The following is a 14,915-nucleotide window of genomic DNA, read 5'->3' as shown; positions in this document are numbered from 1 at the left end:
CCCCCCCTTGCTTGAGCACCCGCGACAACGACCAAAAGCAACAAGTGGCTATGGATAACGGATCGTCAACCATTCATTTAGCGGCCTATGCAACGGCAGAATTCTCAAGGAACCCGATAATTTGTTTGACTCGAGTTTATGAAGTCAAAAACAGATGGAAAAGTTCGCTAGAGGACAGCGGCAAAGGTCAGTTGGACAAGGATGGCAGTACCAATACTCAGTTAGCTGCCTCGGTACCGGAGAGGTATGACCACAGTCATGATTGTGATTCGACGCTTTGTTTGGCTTGAGAGTTTGAAGCCAAAGGCAAAAGCAGGAACTCACAGATAGACAAGGATAAAGGCAAGCTGGACAGAGATTATGGTTATAAAGATTTGACAGAGATCGGCATGGCACTCGTGGCGGTGGCCATAGTGGCCTTGACGTCAGGTTTCTAGTCAAATGATAGGTGTCACCACTAGCTTCAGCCAGAGAGAGGCTTGTGAGTGGCAGAGAGGGGCAAGCACTGCTCCCTATAATTAATTTGGACCCTTGTATTGGAGTTCAAGCTATTGGTGTTTGGACCCGTAGGTCGGAGTTCAATGTACATGCATCTGGCAGGGAACCAATCAGACGTCTAAAACGCTATGGATGGGCTAGCCAATTCATTGTTGTTGGTTAGATTATGGATAGGATGTGTTCCAACAATTTATTATCTTGGAGTTTTATATTTTGGACGTGGTGTGTTTATAGTTCACGAATGGGGATTATTGGACGTAGTATGGTCTACGTTCAAAGTTTCTACAAAGTCAACCGATGCTCAAGATGGCATTACTTTCAAGTACAAAGTTGACGAGAGCAACACCGAGGTGTATCCAGTATCCCGGACGGTGCTCGGGTTTCCATGTTAGCTTCTTCATTGACATGCTCTCACTATTGATGTCCACTATGAGCTGTAGAGAGGGTGTTAAAGTTTAGGCATCTCAAGTGAATTGCCCAATGTGATCCCATTATTTAGTTTGGCTTTTAGGTATTTATTTTACTTATTTGTCAAAGTCTTGGGTAGGGCAATTTACTGGGCTTGCTATATAAGCAACCCCTTGCCTCCATTGTATCACATTCAGTTATTCATTGCCAAGGTTGATTCGTTCAGGAGACTCTCTCTCTCTCTCTCTCTCTCTCTCTCTCAGCAAGGAAGCAAGGAAAATGGGCAGTGTATAGAGGAGGAAAAGCTATTACCCGAGACTTCAAGAATCCATCCATTCCCACAAAGACATGGACTTAGTCTTCTATAGATGCAGACACATTATGCACACAGTGATTTCTTACCATTGTAAACCTAGCTCTCATGAGTCATGAGAGCAATGAGGTTATGTTTTGCACATGCACTTATTTTTCTTTTATGATACCCGAAGTGGAATGTAACCAAAGATGTATCGGTTTTGTCCTATAGGTCAGCTTTGGCCTCGACGTTAATAGACTCTCTCTCTCTCTCTCTCTCTCTCTCTCTCTCTCTCTCTCTCTCTCTCTCTCTCTCTCTCTCTCGCTCACTCCCCTTGGTCTCTACGCTTCCGCATCGTTGACTTTGACAGGGATGCCCAAAAGCAGAGCCCCAAAAGCATCAGTTCTGAAAGCACTGAACCCCCAAAGCAACTGCACCCAAATTCTCATGCGAAAACATGCCAAAATCAGCCAGCGCAAAACGTGGAAATCTTTACAGCTTGCCATGTCAGCATGTCAATGCAATTTACGGAAACGTGCCTCAGATTTAGTGCTTTGGCTTTTTAGGGTTTTAGGCCACTTGGCCAGTGTTCCGTAAGTTCTTTAAGTTCTTGGGTTAGGTTTTTAAAATCCAAACCCCTTTTTCAACAACTTCAGTTCTTCTAGGTTCTTTAACCCCTTGTCCTCTTTGCCATTTCCTCAATTGGACATGCCACATCACCAACTTGTGACATGTCATACCACATCAGCAGCTCGTGACACAAACAAATACTCGCACAAGAGAGTTTTGAAAAAGCGAAGGCAAAACTTCTCTGAGTGCAACAACATAGCAACATGTGAAGTAGACTAGGTAAACCAGGAGGCCTTTGAGTAATACCCATAGTTATTGGCTCACTCCAAGGAAACCATGTGCATATATCCAATCCAAGCAAGGTTCAAAATATTTGAGCTAGCTGTGCTTTGTAAGAATTTGTATATATTTTAACACTTAATCCTGAGTTTTCAACCATTGTAGAAGCTGGGTTTCAATTATTGTTGTAAAGTCTTTTACTAAGACAAATCAAATTATAGTGGCTCAAGAAAAGTGGTTGCTTGTCACCATGACGTTCAAGCAAAATCTATCCTTGGAGTTATTATAATGTGAAGGGGTAACAACTTTTTATACACATAGATTTGTCTTTTGAATCATAGTTTTGAGGACTCGTCCTTCCACATGACAAGATAAATAATTTTGAGAGCCTTTTAAGTCTCCATAGATTTCTTGATTAGCATGTTGCTACTTTGTCATAGCTCATGTTTGTTTACACTAGTATATCTCATGAATGTGAGGGCAAACAGCTTTATGTTTTTATGAAAACTTTTTGGCGACTCAAAGTACTGAATGTTTCCCTTTGCTTTTTTGTTGACAGTTTGGTACATCGTGAAGTATGTTTTTCTATTGTCTTCTTTGAAGGTGTGCATGTAATGGATTGAAAAACGATGATTGAAGTGGTAGATGAAGAAATTCAGGTAGTCTGTATATAATTAGTGTCAAATACATGTCTCATTTCAATCATTCTCTCTCTCTCTCCTTCTCTCTCTCTCTCTCTCTCTCTCTCTCTCTCTCTCTCTCTCTCTCATTGCTTTGGTCCTTTACCTTGGATTCCATTAGGGCCTAGGCTCCTCTCTCTTTCTCCCTGCGCGCTGTCCCACCCCTGTGTGCTGCTCCCTCCTGCGCGCTGCCCCCCCCCCCCGTGCGCTGCTCCCTGCACGTCAAGACAACCAGCTCATCCACTGAACACACACACCCCATCCCCATCCCCTGCCCGCTGCCCCCTGCATACACACAAGCCGAGTGTTCTCTTCCCCTTCTCCCCTCTTCTTCACAATATGAAGAGAGGGTAGCTACGAAGACAACCATGTCTTCCCCCATCATCAAGACGCCGACACCGACAACGAAGACAACGTCCTTCATGCTCACGAATAAGAGGCTTGCACAATTGGAGAAGGACATGAAGGAATGGCGGATGGAGAGAGAAATATGGAAGGAGGAGAAAGCCAACTTCATCAAGCTATGGAACAAAGAGAAGGAGGACATGAGAGCGGAAATCCAAAATCTCAAAGAGGAGAAGGAGAGAAGGGAACGGGAGAACGAGAAGGAGAGGGAGAGATGGAGGAAAGAGCAAGTAGAGATGAAGGCACAAATCGATCTCCTTCATGCTTCCCTCACATCCCTCACCCCCAAGGAAGGAGAGATTAAAGGGGAGGCTAAGGAAGCCCTCAAGGAGGAGATCACCAAAGCCCTCAACGCAAGCATTGAGGACAAATTAGAGGCCACCAAAGAAGGATGGGTCGAAGTGGTCAAAAAGAACATCAAGAAGGTAGCAAGAGAGGAAGCCCAAAAAGATGAGGTACTCATCGTACACACAACCATCGAAGAGGAGAAGATGCGACAAGCTCGCCGTCTCAATGTGCGAGTGACCGGCATCAAAGAAGAAGAAGGGTCTACACCCGAGAGCGATGGGAAAGCCTTATGCAAGAAAGTGGGATACAAGGAAGAAGAGATCCCTTTCTCCAAAGTTTGGAGAGCCGGCAAAGATCCAAAGAAGAGAGCTCTCATCCTCCAATTCGCCTCCGAGGAGTCTCGAACTTCTTTCCTCCGAAAGAGGGTCATCTTGAGAGGGCTAGAAGGCCCCCCGATTTATCTTGATGATGACCTCACAAAGATGCAACAAGATCACCGCCGCGCGTGCATGCCTAGAGTCCACCAAGCCCGCAAAGAAGGGAAGAAGGCAGTATATCGAGATGGTAGGGTTATCATTGATGGCAAGACCATCGCATAGGGACTCACGGCATGTGGGACACACGAGGAGATTCATGTCACGGTTTGGAATTGCAATGGAGACCTATGGACACACCCAGAGAGACTTGAGGAGGTGATGAGAGGTCGAGACATGATTCTACTTACAGAGACACACGAGAGCCCAGAGAGAGGGTTACCACGGATACATGGATTCCAATGGGAGTCTCTACATCGGGGATGTATGCGCCAGCACACCACTCGCGGTTCAGGAGGAGTGGCCATACTCTTTAGACAGGGGCTTCACAGCAGACTACAGATTGTTTCCCGGGACCCACAGGCCCGATACATGTGGATTCGCCTCGAGCTCTCACGAGACAGGATCGTCTACATTGCCCTTTGCTACTTTGCTCCCACAGGCTCTAGATTCGCCCCTATTGAGCAGGAGTCACCGTACGCATGCCTCACGGAGGAGATTATGGAGTACTCTACACTGGGTGAAGTCTTCCTTATGGGAGACTTCAATGCTTGTACGCGCAGTGAGCAGTGTGAGGCATATGACCACGAGGACCCAGAGGCACTACACACTCTAGATGAGGAGGCTACTATGAGAGATACAGCAGACAGAGCTCCAGTCACAGCCTACGGACGACACCTACTTCGACTTGGCTCCCAGCACCGTCTCGTTATTTATAACGGGATGGCCCAGTGGCCCACCTCAGGGGGCCTGACTTGTATGCCACATGGAGTTACAGAGGGAGGGGGGAGTACAGTCGACTATATTCTGGGACCCAGGGAGGCTACACACCTTATCACATCCTTCACCATTCCACCCATACCCATCGGAGCCGACCACACATACCTCTCTTTCTCCATCACCGGAGATACCATCCCACACAGCTCCACAGCACACACTCCACACACCACCATCCATTTCACACATGAGCTAGCCTCTCTTTACTCGGCCGAGGTCGAGCATGGCCTATGCCTCCTCCACCCATCCACACCACTCTCAGTTCTCACATCACATATCTCTTCCGTTCTCCACACTTCAGCTATTAGCTCTTTTCCACACACCACTCACACAGGACGCACTCCCCCCCCCGGGACTATGCCTCAGAACCGCTGGTATGATGATGAGTGCAGAGAGTTATACCGACGCCTCCGTGCACGGCGAGCCTTAGGAGAGATCACAGAGAGAGAGGCCAGACGACATATGAAGACGCTGACACGCCAAAAGCGGCGAGCATTCGAAGAGGCACAGGAGCTTGAGCTATACCGCCTATTCATGAGCATAGATAGCGCGACGGCTTGGCGCACCCTGCGCGAGCCACGTCCGACTACAGCTATTGAGGATCCACAGATATGGCATGATTATGCAGAGCGCCTTTATGAGGTGCCAGGGCAGCCTCCTATCCCACAGCCACACGGGCCACGCCCCACGTGCTCCTCCTTCTTTACAGCAGAGATGGTAGAGAGGGCCATACGCCGCATGCAGCACAGACGATCAGCTGACCATACTGGATTACAGAGTGAGCACATCATTTATGCGGCCTCCACTATAGCCCCGTTGATTGCACATGTCTTCAACCGGGCTATAGGGGAGGGCTTCCCAGAGGAGTGGACACAGCACACCATAGTGCCTATCCACAAATCTGGCGACACCCTGGACCCAGGGAACTACAGGACTATCATGATTGGCCACACGATGGCCAAGCTATATGGAGCAGTACTTGAGGCACAGCTCAGCTGCTACGCAGAGACCGAGGGTTTACGAGCTCCAGGCCAGGCAGGTTTCAGACGAGCTTTCTCCACCACTGATCACATCTTCGTTCTGCGCTGCCTCATTGATGGGGCAAAGGCGCGGAAGAAGAGGCTTTACTGCTGCTTTGTGGATTTCCGCAAGGCCTTTGACACAGTCCCACGCGAGAGACTCTTCCAGCGCCTTCACAGCATTGGGGTACCAACAAAGATGATTTGGGCCATATATACTCTCTACGAGAGGGTGACGGGTCGAGTTCGTTGCCCAGGCGGCTTTTTAGAGACCATTGCTAGCACCATTGGTGTTAAGCAAGGATGCCCACTCTCCCCGACACTCTTTGGGCTCTACATCGACGAGATCTCCGACTACATACTACGAGCAGGGGGAGAGGGGAGCGACTTGGCAGGTACTCCGGTCCACATCATGTTATATGCTATTTAGGGAGGAGTTACAACCACTACTACATATTATACGGAGAAACGATCATGCTAGATACATGTGGGTGAGGCTGAGAGCTGACACAAGCCGATTTCTATACATTGCCATATGTTACTTCTCCCCCCAGTACGTCATTATATGCTGCACCCAGAGGACAATTGCCTTTCTCTATACTAGATGATGATATATTGGAGTGTTCTAGGGATGGTGATATCATCCTCCTAGGGGACTTCAATGCCCGAACGGGAAACTCTCAGACAATCTTCTACAACACTTCAGATGAGATGCTTAGAGAGCTGGATGTGGGTGAGTTGGGGCTTGACAGATGCTCACATGACAAAGAGCAGACGGAGTATGGGAGATACCTCACGGAGATGACGACCACACATGGGTTAGCCATACTTAATGACTTACAGCGATTTCTTGGAGCAGCCGGCTTCATATGCTTTCCACATAGACACAGGGCCAGTATAGTGGACTATGTTATTGCACATCCGAGCTTTATTCCTTGTATTCAGGATTTAATAGTAGGAGCCAGACTAGTGGGTGTAGCAGTGGATTACGCTCTTTGACATTGTCCGTTTCATTTCAATATAGCACAACCCAGACATCAGGAGGCAGGTCACATACACGTTATACATTTACACCAGAGACTAACTAGGTTTATACAGAGGAGGTCTATAGCCGTCTATGCATAGCTAGTCCTGGTCTCTCAGTGGAGGAGTACACCACTTTACAGACCGAGACATTGCATGGTGCAGCTTCAGAGAGATCTTTTTTTAGGAGTCATCACTTACAGATAGTCTCGGATTGCTTCCCGATGCCTTGTGTGACGGAAGAAAGGAGCTTATTTGGCCAAGATAGAGCGAGACTTGTATCAGCTGTTCTTGAGTAGAGACTCAGGAGAGGCATGGCGATTCTTTCATGAGCACTCCCCTCCCCCAATGATTACTTCTCTTGATGTATGGGGCCAGTATGCGACATTGTTATATATAGTTCCTGGATAGGACCCCCTTCCAGATCCTACAGAGCCATGCCCACCTACCAGCACATTCTTTACCACTGAGATGGTAAAGAGAGCCATTGACAGGATGAGGACCAGCAGGGCATATGATCATGATGGTCTAGTAGCAAAGCACTTTATTCATGCTAGAGATATGTTGGTAGAGGTTCTTGCAGTGTTGTTCAATCGTGCCATGTGTGGAGGTTGTCTACTGTAGTCTGTTGTGCCTATCTTCAAGGCAGGTGATCCTACAGAGCCGGGGAATTACCGCACTATTATGGTTGGGCACACATTGGCACGGTTGTAGGCATCCATTCTTGAGCAGCAGTTGAGTAATTGGGCAAAGGGTGAGGGTGTACGAGCAGAGGGCCAGGCCGGTTTTAGGAGGGGATTTTCCACTCTTGATCATATTCTGACACTCAGAGCCATCATTGAGGAGGGTAGGTCACATGGGAGACGGATTATTGTAGCTTTGTGGATTTCCGCAAAGCATTTGACATGGTACCGAGAGCTTGATTGATGCGCACACTGCAGGAGATGGGGGTGCCCATAGTATTGATTTGAGGGATTATGGCTATATACAGATCAGTGATGGGACATGTAAGCACCCCGGAGGGGATATCTGATTTAGTTCACTCCACCATTGAGGTGAAACAGGGTTGCCCATTGTCTCCTACTCTATTTGGTATGTATGTTGATGAGGTGTGATTACATTGGCAGAGAGGGTGATAGTGTAACCGGCCCGTAGGGCGGTAGGCGTTGGCTTTCACCCGAAATTCTTTACTTTATACACACACACAGAGCACTTTGCAAAGGAGACCTGTAACGGGAGTTAACACTTAAACACACACACGGCTCGGAAGCTAGAATGCTCCGAGCAGACGCCGACAACCTGTAGGCCCCAAAATTGGCACCCCTTTCGGTATTTCTTTATTCTTTAGGAGGGTAAATTACAAGGTAAGGTCCTAGGAATCCTTCACGTGTATCCACCTAGATACCATTTGATTTGGCCAAATTTCGGCAGCATAACAGCCCCAAAACTTGCACCACACTGTACATGAGAGGGAAAGGAAGCACTCCATAGCTCTTAACCTGTGACAAAAGCTGAAATGAGGCCTCTCCCAGCATAAAATTCAGCGCCCATTTTTCTGCAAGAGGAATGTTCACGAAAATGTGACACTTGGCGCATTTTCAAGCATTTTCCCGTTTCGGGTTCGCCGCTTAAAAATATCCCAACCGACGCGTTAGTTGACTTCGCGGCAGAGTTATAAAGTGTTCCCCTAGTCATACCGGAGGTAATGACGCGAACACATTTCACGGCCCAAAATAGCAGTTCCCTAAATTTTAGGAGATGCTTCCGTTGGGCTCCCATTGGTCTTCTGACCATCTATCCTCATTGGGACCGCATCCAAAAATGCAATGTGGCCCAACTATCGGATACTTTTTGTTGGTAGTCCCACCTTGACTTTACGCCTTAATTGAGTTCACTTCCTAGTATCCACCAACTTGCTAAGTGCGACGGGGGGACCTATATGATCTTGCTCTGAGCCTAGACATTCTCTTACCATACGAATTCCAGTGCCGACCACTTCCCGTCTGCGGGTGAATCTACCGTTCACTTTGGCCATACAATGTCCGACCGTTTGCTACTTGAAAAAGAGGGTTTTAAAACAAATAAAATAAACCCCATTGGAAAGAAACCAACAACCAAGGTTAGCAGTTTCCACATCTCTGTGACATGGTTAATAACTGCCACGTCCTCGTGACATACCCCCCCTCTTGAAATCGCAAACGTCCTCGATTGCATACCATAAATACACGCCACTGATGATCTTGTGCTATTAACACTCTTTTATCATCGCATGTATCCGCAAGAAAGGTCGTAACATACATAGATACAAATGACTTAATGAGGCCTTCATACTTTTGCCATTTCCATCTATGGCACTGAATTCATATGTACATTTGATGTACTAGCTCTATCATTACCCCTCCTTTGCACACGTTGGGTTGGGGCATAAGTAGGCTGTAACCCAAAGGCTTCAAGGTAGAGCTGCAATACATTTGGTGACTCTGACAGTTCATGCTCTTCCATCCACTTTGCATCCATAGGTGGATAGTTCTTGAACTTCACCAAATAACGTCTTGCAACTTGTCCTTTAACTTTTCTGTCCTTATGTGCCAAAACTTGCTCAGGTACCAGGATCTCATCAAGTTCCTCAACTTCTGGCTGATCCTCAACTGGCATATCTTCTGGCACATCTCCCACGAAGGGTCTTAGAAGACTCATGTGAAACGCATTATGAATCTTCCACGCATCAGGCAGTTTCAGCCTGTAAGCCACATCGTTGATCTTGTCAAGCACTTGAAAAGGCCCATAGTAATGCATGCTGAGCTTAGGAAACAGCCGTTCCTTGCCCTTCATCTTCTTTAACCTTGCCTTTTCGAACCTTAAGAGAACCCAATCACCAGGTGATAACAACAATTCACGACGGTGACGATCAGCAGCCTTTTTCTGCTTTGCCTGAGTCTTCTCCAAGGCAACTTTAATTTTCTTATACATCTCATCCATGTTCTCAACATATCGATCTGCCTCAAAGATCCTGTCCTTTGTGTGCAAAATGGGAGGAACCTTTTTGCCGCCTTCAACAATTTCAAAAGGTGCTTTGCCAGTAGACGAATGCACCGTATTATTGTACGCATACTCAAGCATAGGCAAATACTGTTCCCACTTGCCCTTATTATCTGACACATAGCATTTCAGCAGATCTAAGATAGTAGAATTGGCCTCTTCTGACTGTCCATCAGTTTGTGGATGAAACGAAGACGAGAACTTGAGCGTAGTACCCATGTTCTCAAACAATCCTCTCCAGAACAAACTGGTCATGCGAGGATCACGATCACTGATAATCGATTGTGGCATACCATGGTACTTAAACACATTGTACATGAACAAGCGTGCCATCTGATCAGATTTTATCTTCTTCCTGACAGGGATAAAATGGGCTTGCTTGCTGAACCTGCAGATAATGGTCCATATACCATCATTCCCTGTTGGCGTCCTTGGAAGATCAAAGATAAAGTCCATAGCAATGCTTTCCCATGGCTTATCCGGAATCGGCAGTGGTTGTAACAACCCTGGTGCCTTTTGCCTGTCAAACTTGACCTTTTGGCAAACTATGCATGCTCGCACAAAGGCATCCACATCTCTCCTCAAGGTAGGCCAATAGAAGAACGTCTCTACCGCTTTAACTGTTGCATCAATGCCACGATGCCCTGCATACGGTGGGACATGACTCTCTTCCATGACCTTATGTCGCAGTGGCCTAGTGACACAAAGTCTGCCATGCATCATCATAAAACCATCTCTGAGGAGGTAGTGCTCGTGATGTTGCCCCTCTTGTAACTGTTCAAAGATCCTTGCAAAATCTTCATCAGCAGTATACTGTTCCTTCATGTCATCTAACTCATGATGATAAGGAATTGACACAGCTGAAATTTGTGGCTTTCTTGATAACGCATCAGCCACAACATTCTTCTTACCTTCCACATGCATAATCTGGAAGTGGAACATGGAAAGAATGTTTGCCCATCGCATATGCTTTTCGGATAACTTTGATTGTGTCAAGAAGTATCGCAAGGTCTGATGATCTGTTTGGACAACAAAATCAGCACCTAAGAGGTAGTGCTTCCAGCTAGAAAGCGCATGAATCACGGCCAAGAGCTCTTTCTCATAGACTTGCATAGTCCTCTCTGGCCCTTGCAAAATTCGGCTTTCATAGGCTACTACCCGTCCATCTTGCATTAGCACTGCTCCGATGCTACTGCCACATGCGTCACACTGGACCACAAATGACTTCCTGAGATCTGGCAAGACAATAACTGGATCTGAAGTCAACTTTTCCTTTAAGAGACTAAAAGCTGAAATCTCTTTTTGGGTCCATCTGAAAGTGACCTCTTTCTTTTGCAATGCGTGAAGAGGCGATGCTATCTCTGCAAAATTTCTGATAAACCTTTTATAGTAGGAACACAATCCCAAGAAGCTTCTGACATTGTGCACAGTCTTCAAGTCTGGCCATGTCTTGATAGCTTCGACCTTTGCGGGATCCATTCTAACACCATCCTTTGAGACTATGTGGCCCAGAAAGTGGATCTCTTCGAGGAAGAATTCACTTTTCTTAGGATTGACAAGTAACCTGTGACTGTGCAGCTCTTCGAACACAATGGTCAAGTGACGCCTATGCTCCTCTTCATTCTTCGAATACACAATCATGTCATCGAAGAATGTTCCACCAAACTGTTGATGCGAGCGGAAAATCCGGTCCATCATTTTGTTGAACGTGGCAGGAGCATTTGTTAGCCCAAACGGCATCACTAGAAACTCATAAAGACCAAATGTCGGTCTAAACGCAGTCTTGTACACATCCTCTGGCCTTATACGAATCTGATGGTACCCACTCTTAAGGTCTATCCTGCTGAAAATTGCAGCACCCTCTAAACGATCGAGAATATCATCAATGCGAGGAATAGGAAACCTATTCTTGATGGTATTCTTATTCAACGCACGGTAATCAATACACATGCGCCATGAGCCATCCTTCTTCTGCACTAGGAGCACTAGGGAGCAAAAGGGTGAAGAACTAGGCTGAATCAGCCCCTTCTCTAATAACTCCTCAACCTGGCCCATAATCTCTTTCTGCTGCGCCGCACTAACCCTGTAGGGAGGTCTATTTGGTGGGCTACACCCTGGCACCAAATCTATCCGATGGTCCTCAGGTCTCTCTGGCGGCAATTGCGACGGTAATGAATCAGAAAAACAGTCACTAAACTTTTGCAAAAATGCTGACCTTTCTTTATCTAACACAGATAAATTTGACTGATCACTATCTGAGACATCACGTGCAAAAATCAAGTACACAGAAAGATGATTCTTTATTACAGAAGTGATAGCAGAAGCAGATACAATAGGGACTGACTCTCCTTTAAGCTTTACATCCAAGATGTGAGTTTTGCCCCTATGCTGTACAGTGATCTTTTTGTTGTAGGCATCCAAGACTCCATGCACTCGCAACATCCACGGGATCCCCAACAAGGCGTCACAACCTTCCAGCGGCATGATGTAAAACTCTTCAGTGTCCACATACGACTGAATATGCAGACGCAGTTTTCCAATGATGGGAGTAACACACTCTGAGTGGCCAGGACATGCCAACCCTGCCTCTGCGGTGTACCCCATCTCTTCAGCTCTGATGCCCAGCTTCATAGCTAACTCTGGTGAGATAAAGTTGGCTTTGGCACCTGGATCAAAGAAGATGAGTGCCGTCTGATCCCTAACTTTACCCCATGCCCTGCATAACTCACTGGCATCTGTGCTGGGCCTGCCACCCACCATGTCTGGCACTAAACCTGTCGTGGGTTTTGGCTTCTTGCCTTTCTGGTCTTCTTTATCCTCTGAGTCAGCTGGCCTTTTCCTTTGTGGACAATTGATAGAAATATGACCAGGCTGCTTGCATATAAAGCATTTGTTCTCAGCCATTAGGACCTTCTTTTCCTCGAGCGACTTGCGCACAAAAGGCTTCCTTTTCTGTTTCTTTGCCTGCGCTCCAGAAGTCCCGGCTGAATCCTTGTCTTTGATGGCCTTTTCTGACCCCTGTGACGCATCAGGAGCCGTTTTCACAAAGGGCTTCTTCGCTGAATTTTTCTTTTGCTGCCCTCCTTTATCACTGCTCGGAAATCCACTGTCCTCTCCTTTCAACAGGGCAAGACCAGTGTTCGCAACTTCCATAAGCTGAGTAAGGGTAGCCACTCTGTTCTTTGTACAGTAATCGCAAAGCCCTTTAGGCAACCCACAACAATACTTCTCTATCTGCTCTGTCAATGGCACAAATCTATAGGAGGTCACTGAGAGTAATGCTTTACAAAACCTCCTATTGTACTCCAGCAAGCTCTTGCACGAAGCTACCGTAAGCTGGTGCCAATCTGTCAGGACATCGGCTTCAAATTCATTTGATAGCCAAGCAGATGCAAACATTTGCTTGAAGTAAACCCAAGTGGCGGGTGCCTGTCCTTGCATTAACAATGTCGTCCACCATGTAAGCGCATTGTCCTTTAAGAAAGTGGCAGCTTTCCTGACCTTCGAGGCCTCTGTAAAATTCCCTCCCGCATAAGCTGTATCAAATTGCTGGAGGAAAGTGAGTGCCTTTGTCTTGTCCTCGAAACCACTGAAGGTACTAAACTTTACCGCTGCACCACCTTCTTTGTAAGCCTTCGGCTTCTCTAGTGCCCCCAAGTTGTCATACGGAATGGTCTGCAACATGGGCACTGTACTAGGCATACTCGGCACGCCTTGCCCATTCACATTTTGCGTCAGAGGTGCGATATCTGGCTGCTGTCCAGAAAAACCAGCCATGCCAAAATGACCCTGTGGCACCCCAAACTGGCCCTGGTTGCCGTGAAAACCTTGCTGCATGCCGATAGTACCATACATGGGGTTTGGCATGATGCCTTGCATACCCGCGAACACTGTTCCTGGCATGTACGGCTGACTTCCAGGCGCATAACCAGCCATACTTTGGAACACTGATCCACCCCCGAAATACCCAGGATGTACCGTGGGTGGTGGAAAAACTGAGTGCATAGCCTGGTATCCAGCTCCTTGTCCATTCAAGACAGCATGCTGGCTCTGAAAGGTGGCGGGCTGAACTGGCATAACCTGTGGAATAGGCGTTCTAGCCACCTGTTCAAGCACGGGAGGAACCTGCTTTGGAGCCCCCGACTCCACAACATGTGAGTGTTCCCTTTCCTCCTGCGCCTCATGAAGTACCTGGGCTTGAGCTTCAACAAGCTCTGTACGCGGCATAGGTTGCCTATTTTGCTGTTGCACTGGTGGCGCTTGCAAGAATTCCATAAACCTCGGATTTTGCACCAGATGCGAAAAGACATTCACCGCGGCAACTAACTGAGTCTTAAACGCATCATCCTCAAGTTGCCCTATCATAAAGCCCTGTACTACTGGAGGGACATTCACGTTGACAGGAGGTACAGACTGACATGGCCATGAGCTCTCGCCAATCTCAAAAACCATAGGAATCTCCTGCCTGTCCTTTGGAGAGAAACCCTCTTCCATAATTTCCTTCCCCTTGTCGGCCATAGTGTAATCCCTGTGATCTTGCACTGTGTGTCTTTACCCTGAACAATCCAGGCTCACTCTTTGAGGAAAAAGTGATTGATGTCCCGGCAATGGAACCATGTAACTGGCCGGTAGGGCGGTAGGCGTTGGCTTTCACCCGAAATTCTTTACTTTATACACACACACAGAGCACTTTGCAAAGGAGACCTGTAACGGGAGTTAACACTTAAACACACACACGGCTCGGAAGCTAGAATGCTCCGAGCAGACACCGACAACCTGTAGGCCCCAAAATTGGCGCCCCTTTTGGTATTTCTTTATTCTTTAGGAGGGTAAATTACAAGGTAAGGTCCTGGGAATCCTTCACGTGTATCCACCTAGATACCATTTGATTTGACCAAATTTCGGCAGCATAACAGCCCCAAAAACTTGCGCGAAACCAATTCCCCTGCTGGAACTCGCTTGCACTGTCGTATACCCTCTGATTCCTATCCAAAAACAGTAAATTCAGCACGCTGTATTTACTGGTTTTTGCCCTGTTTTCAGCCCCAAACAGTCCCCTAACTGTCCTCTGCCAGTGGGGCACGATTCCCAATGGTCCTGG

The 14,915-nt window shown here is 47.1% G+C and overlaps 1 protein-coding gene across 2 annotated transcripts in view; it reads left to right on the top strand.

Annotated features, from left to right (window-relative positions):
- Positions 1-2,607: 2,607 nt before the first annotated feature.
- Positions 2,608-14,915, top strand: part of LOC147460895 (putative potassium transporter 17) — a 129,329-nt gene continuing 117,021 nt past the window's right edge. For both annotated transcript variants that reach the window (XM_086508595.1, XM_086508594.1), the window contains exon 1: positions 2,608-2,709. In XM_086508595.1, coding sequence (XP_086364721.1) covers positions 2,680-2,709 — 30 coding nt within the window. In that variant the 5' untranslated portion in view covers positions 2,608-2,679. The remainder of the gene's footprint in view (positions 2,710-14,915) is intronic.

Source organism: Adiantum capillus-veneris, chromosome 3, assembly GCF_014529385.1.
Source record: "Adiantum capillus-veneris isolate H3 chromosome 3, ASM1452938v2, whole genome shotgun sequence".
In the NCBI taxonomy this organism is placed as follows: domain Eukaryota; kingdom Viridiplantae; phylum Streptophyta; class Polypodiopsida; order Polypodiales; family Pteridaceae; genus Adiantum; species Adiantum capillus-veneris.
This window is presented reverse-complemented; position numbering and strand designations above follow the sequence as displayed.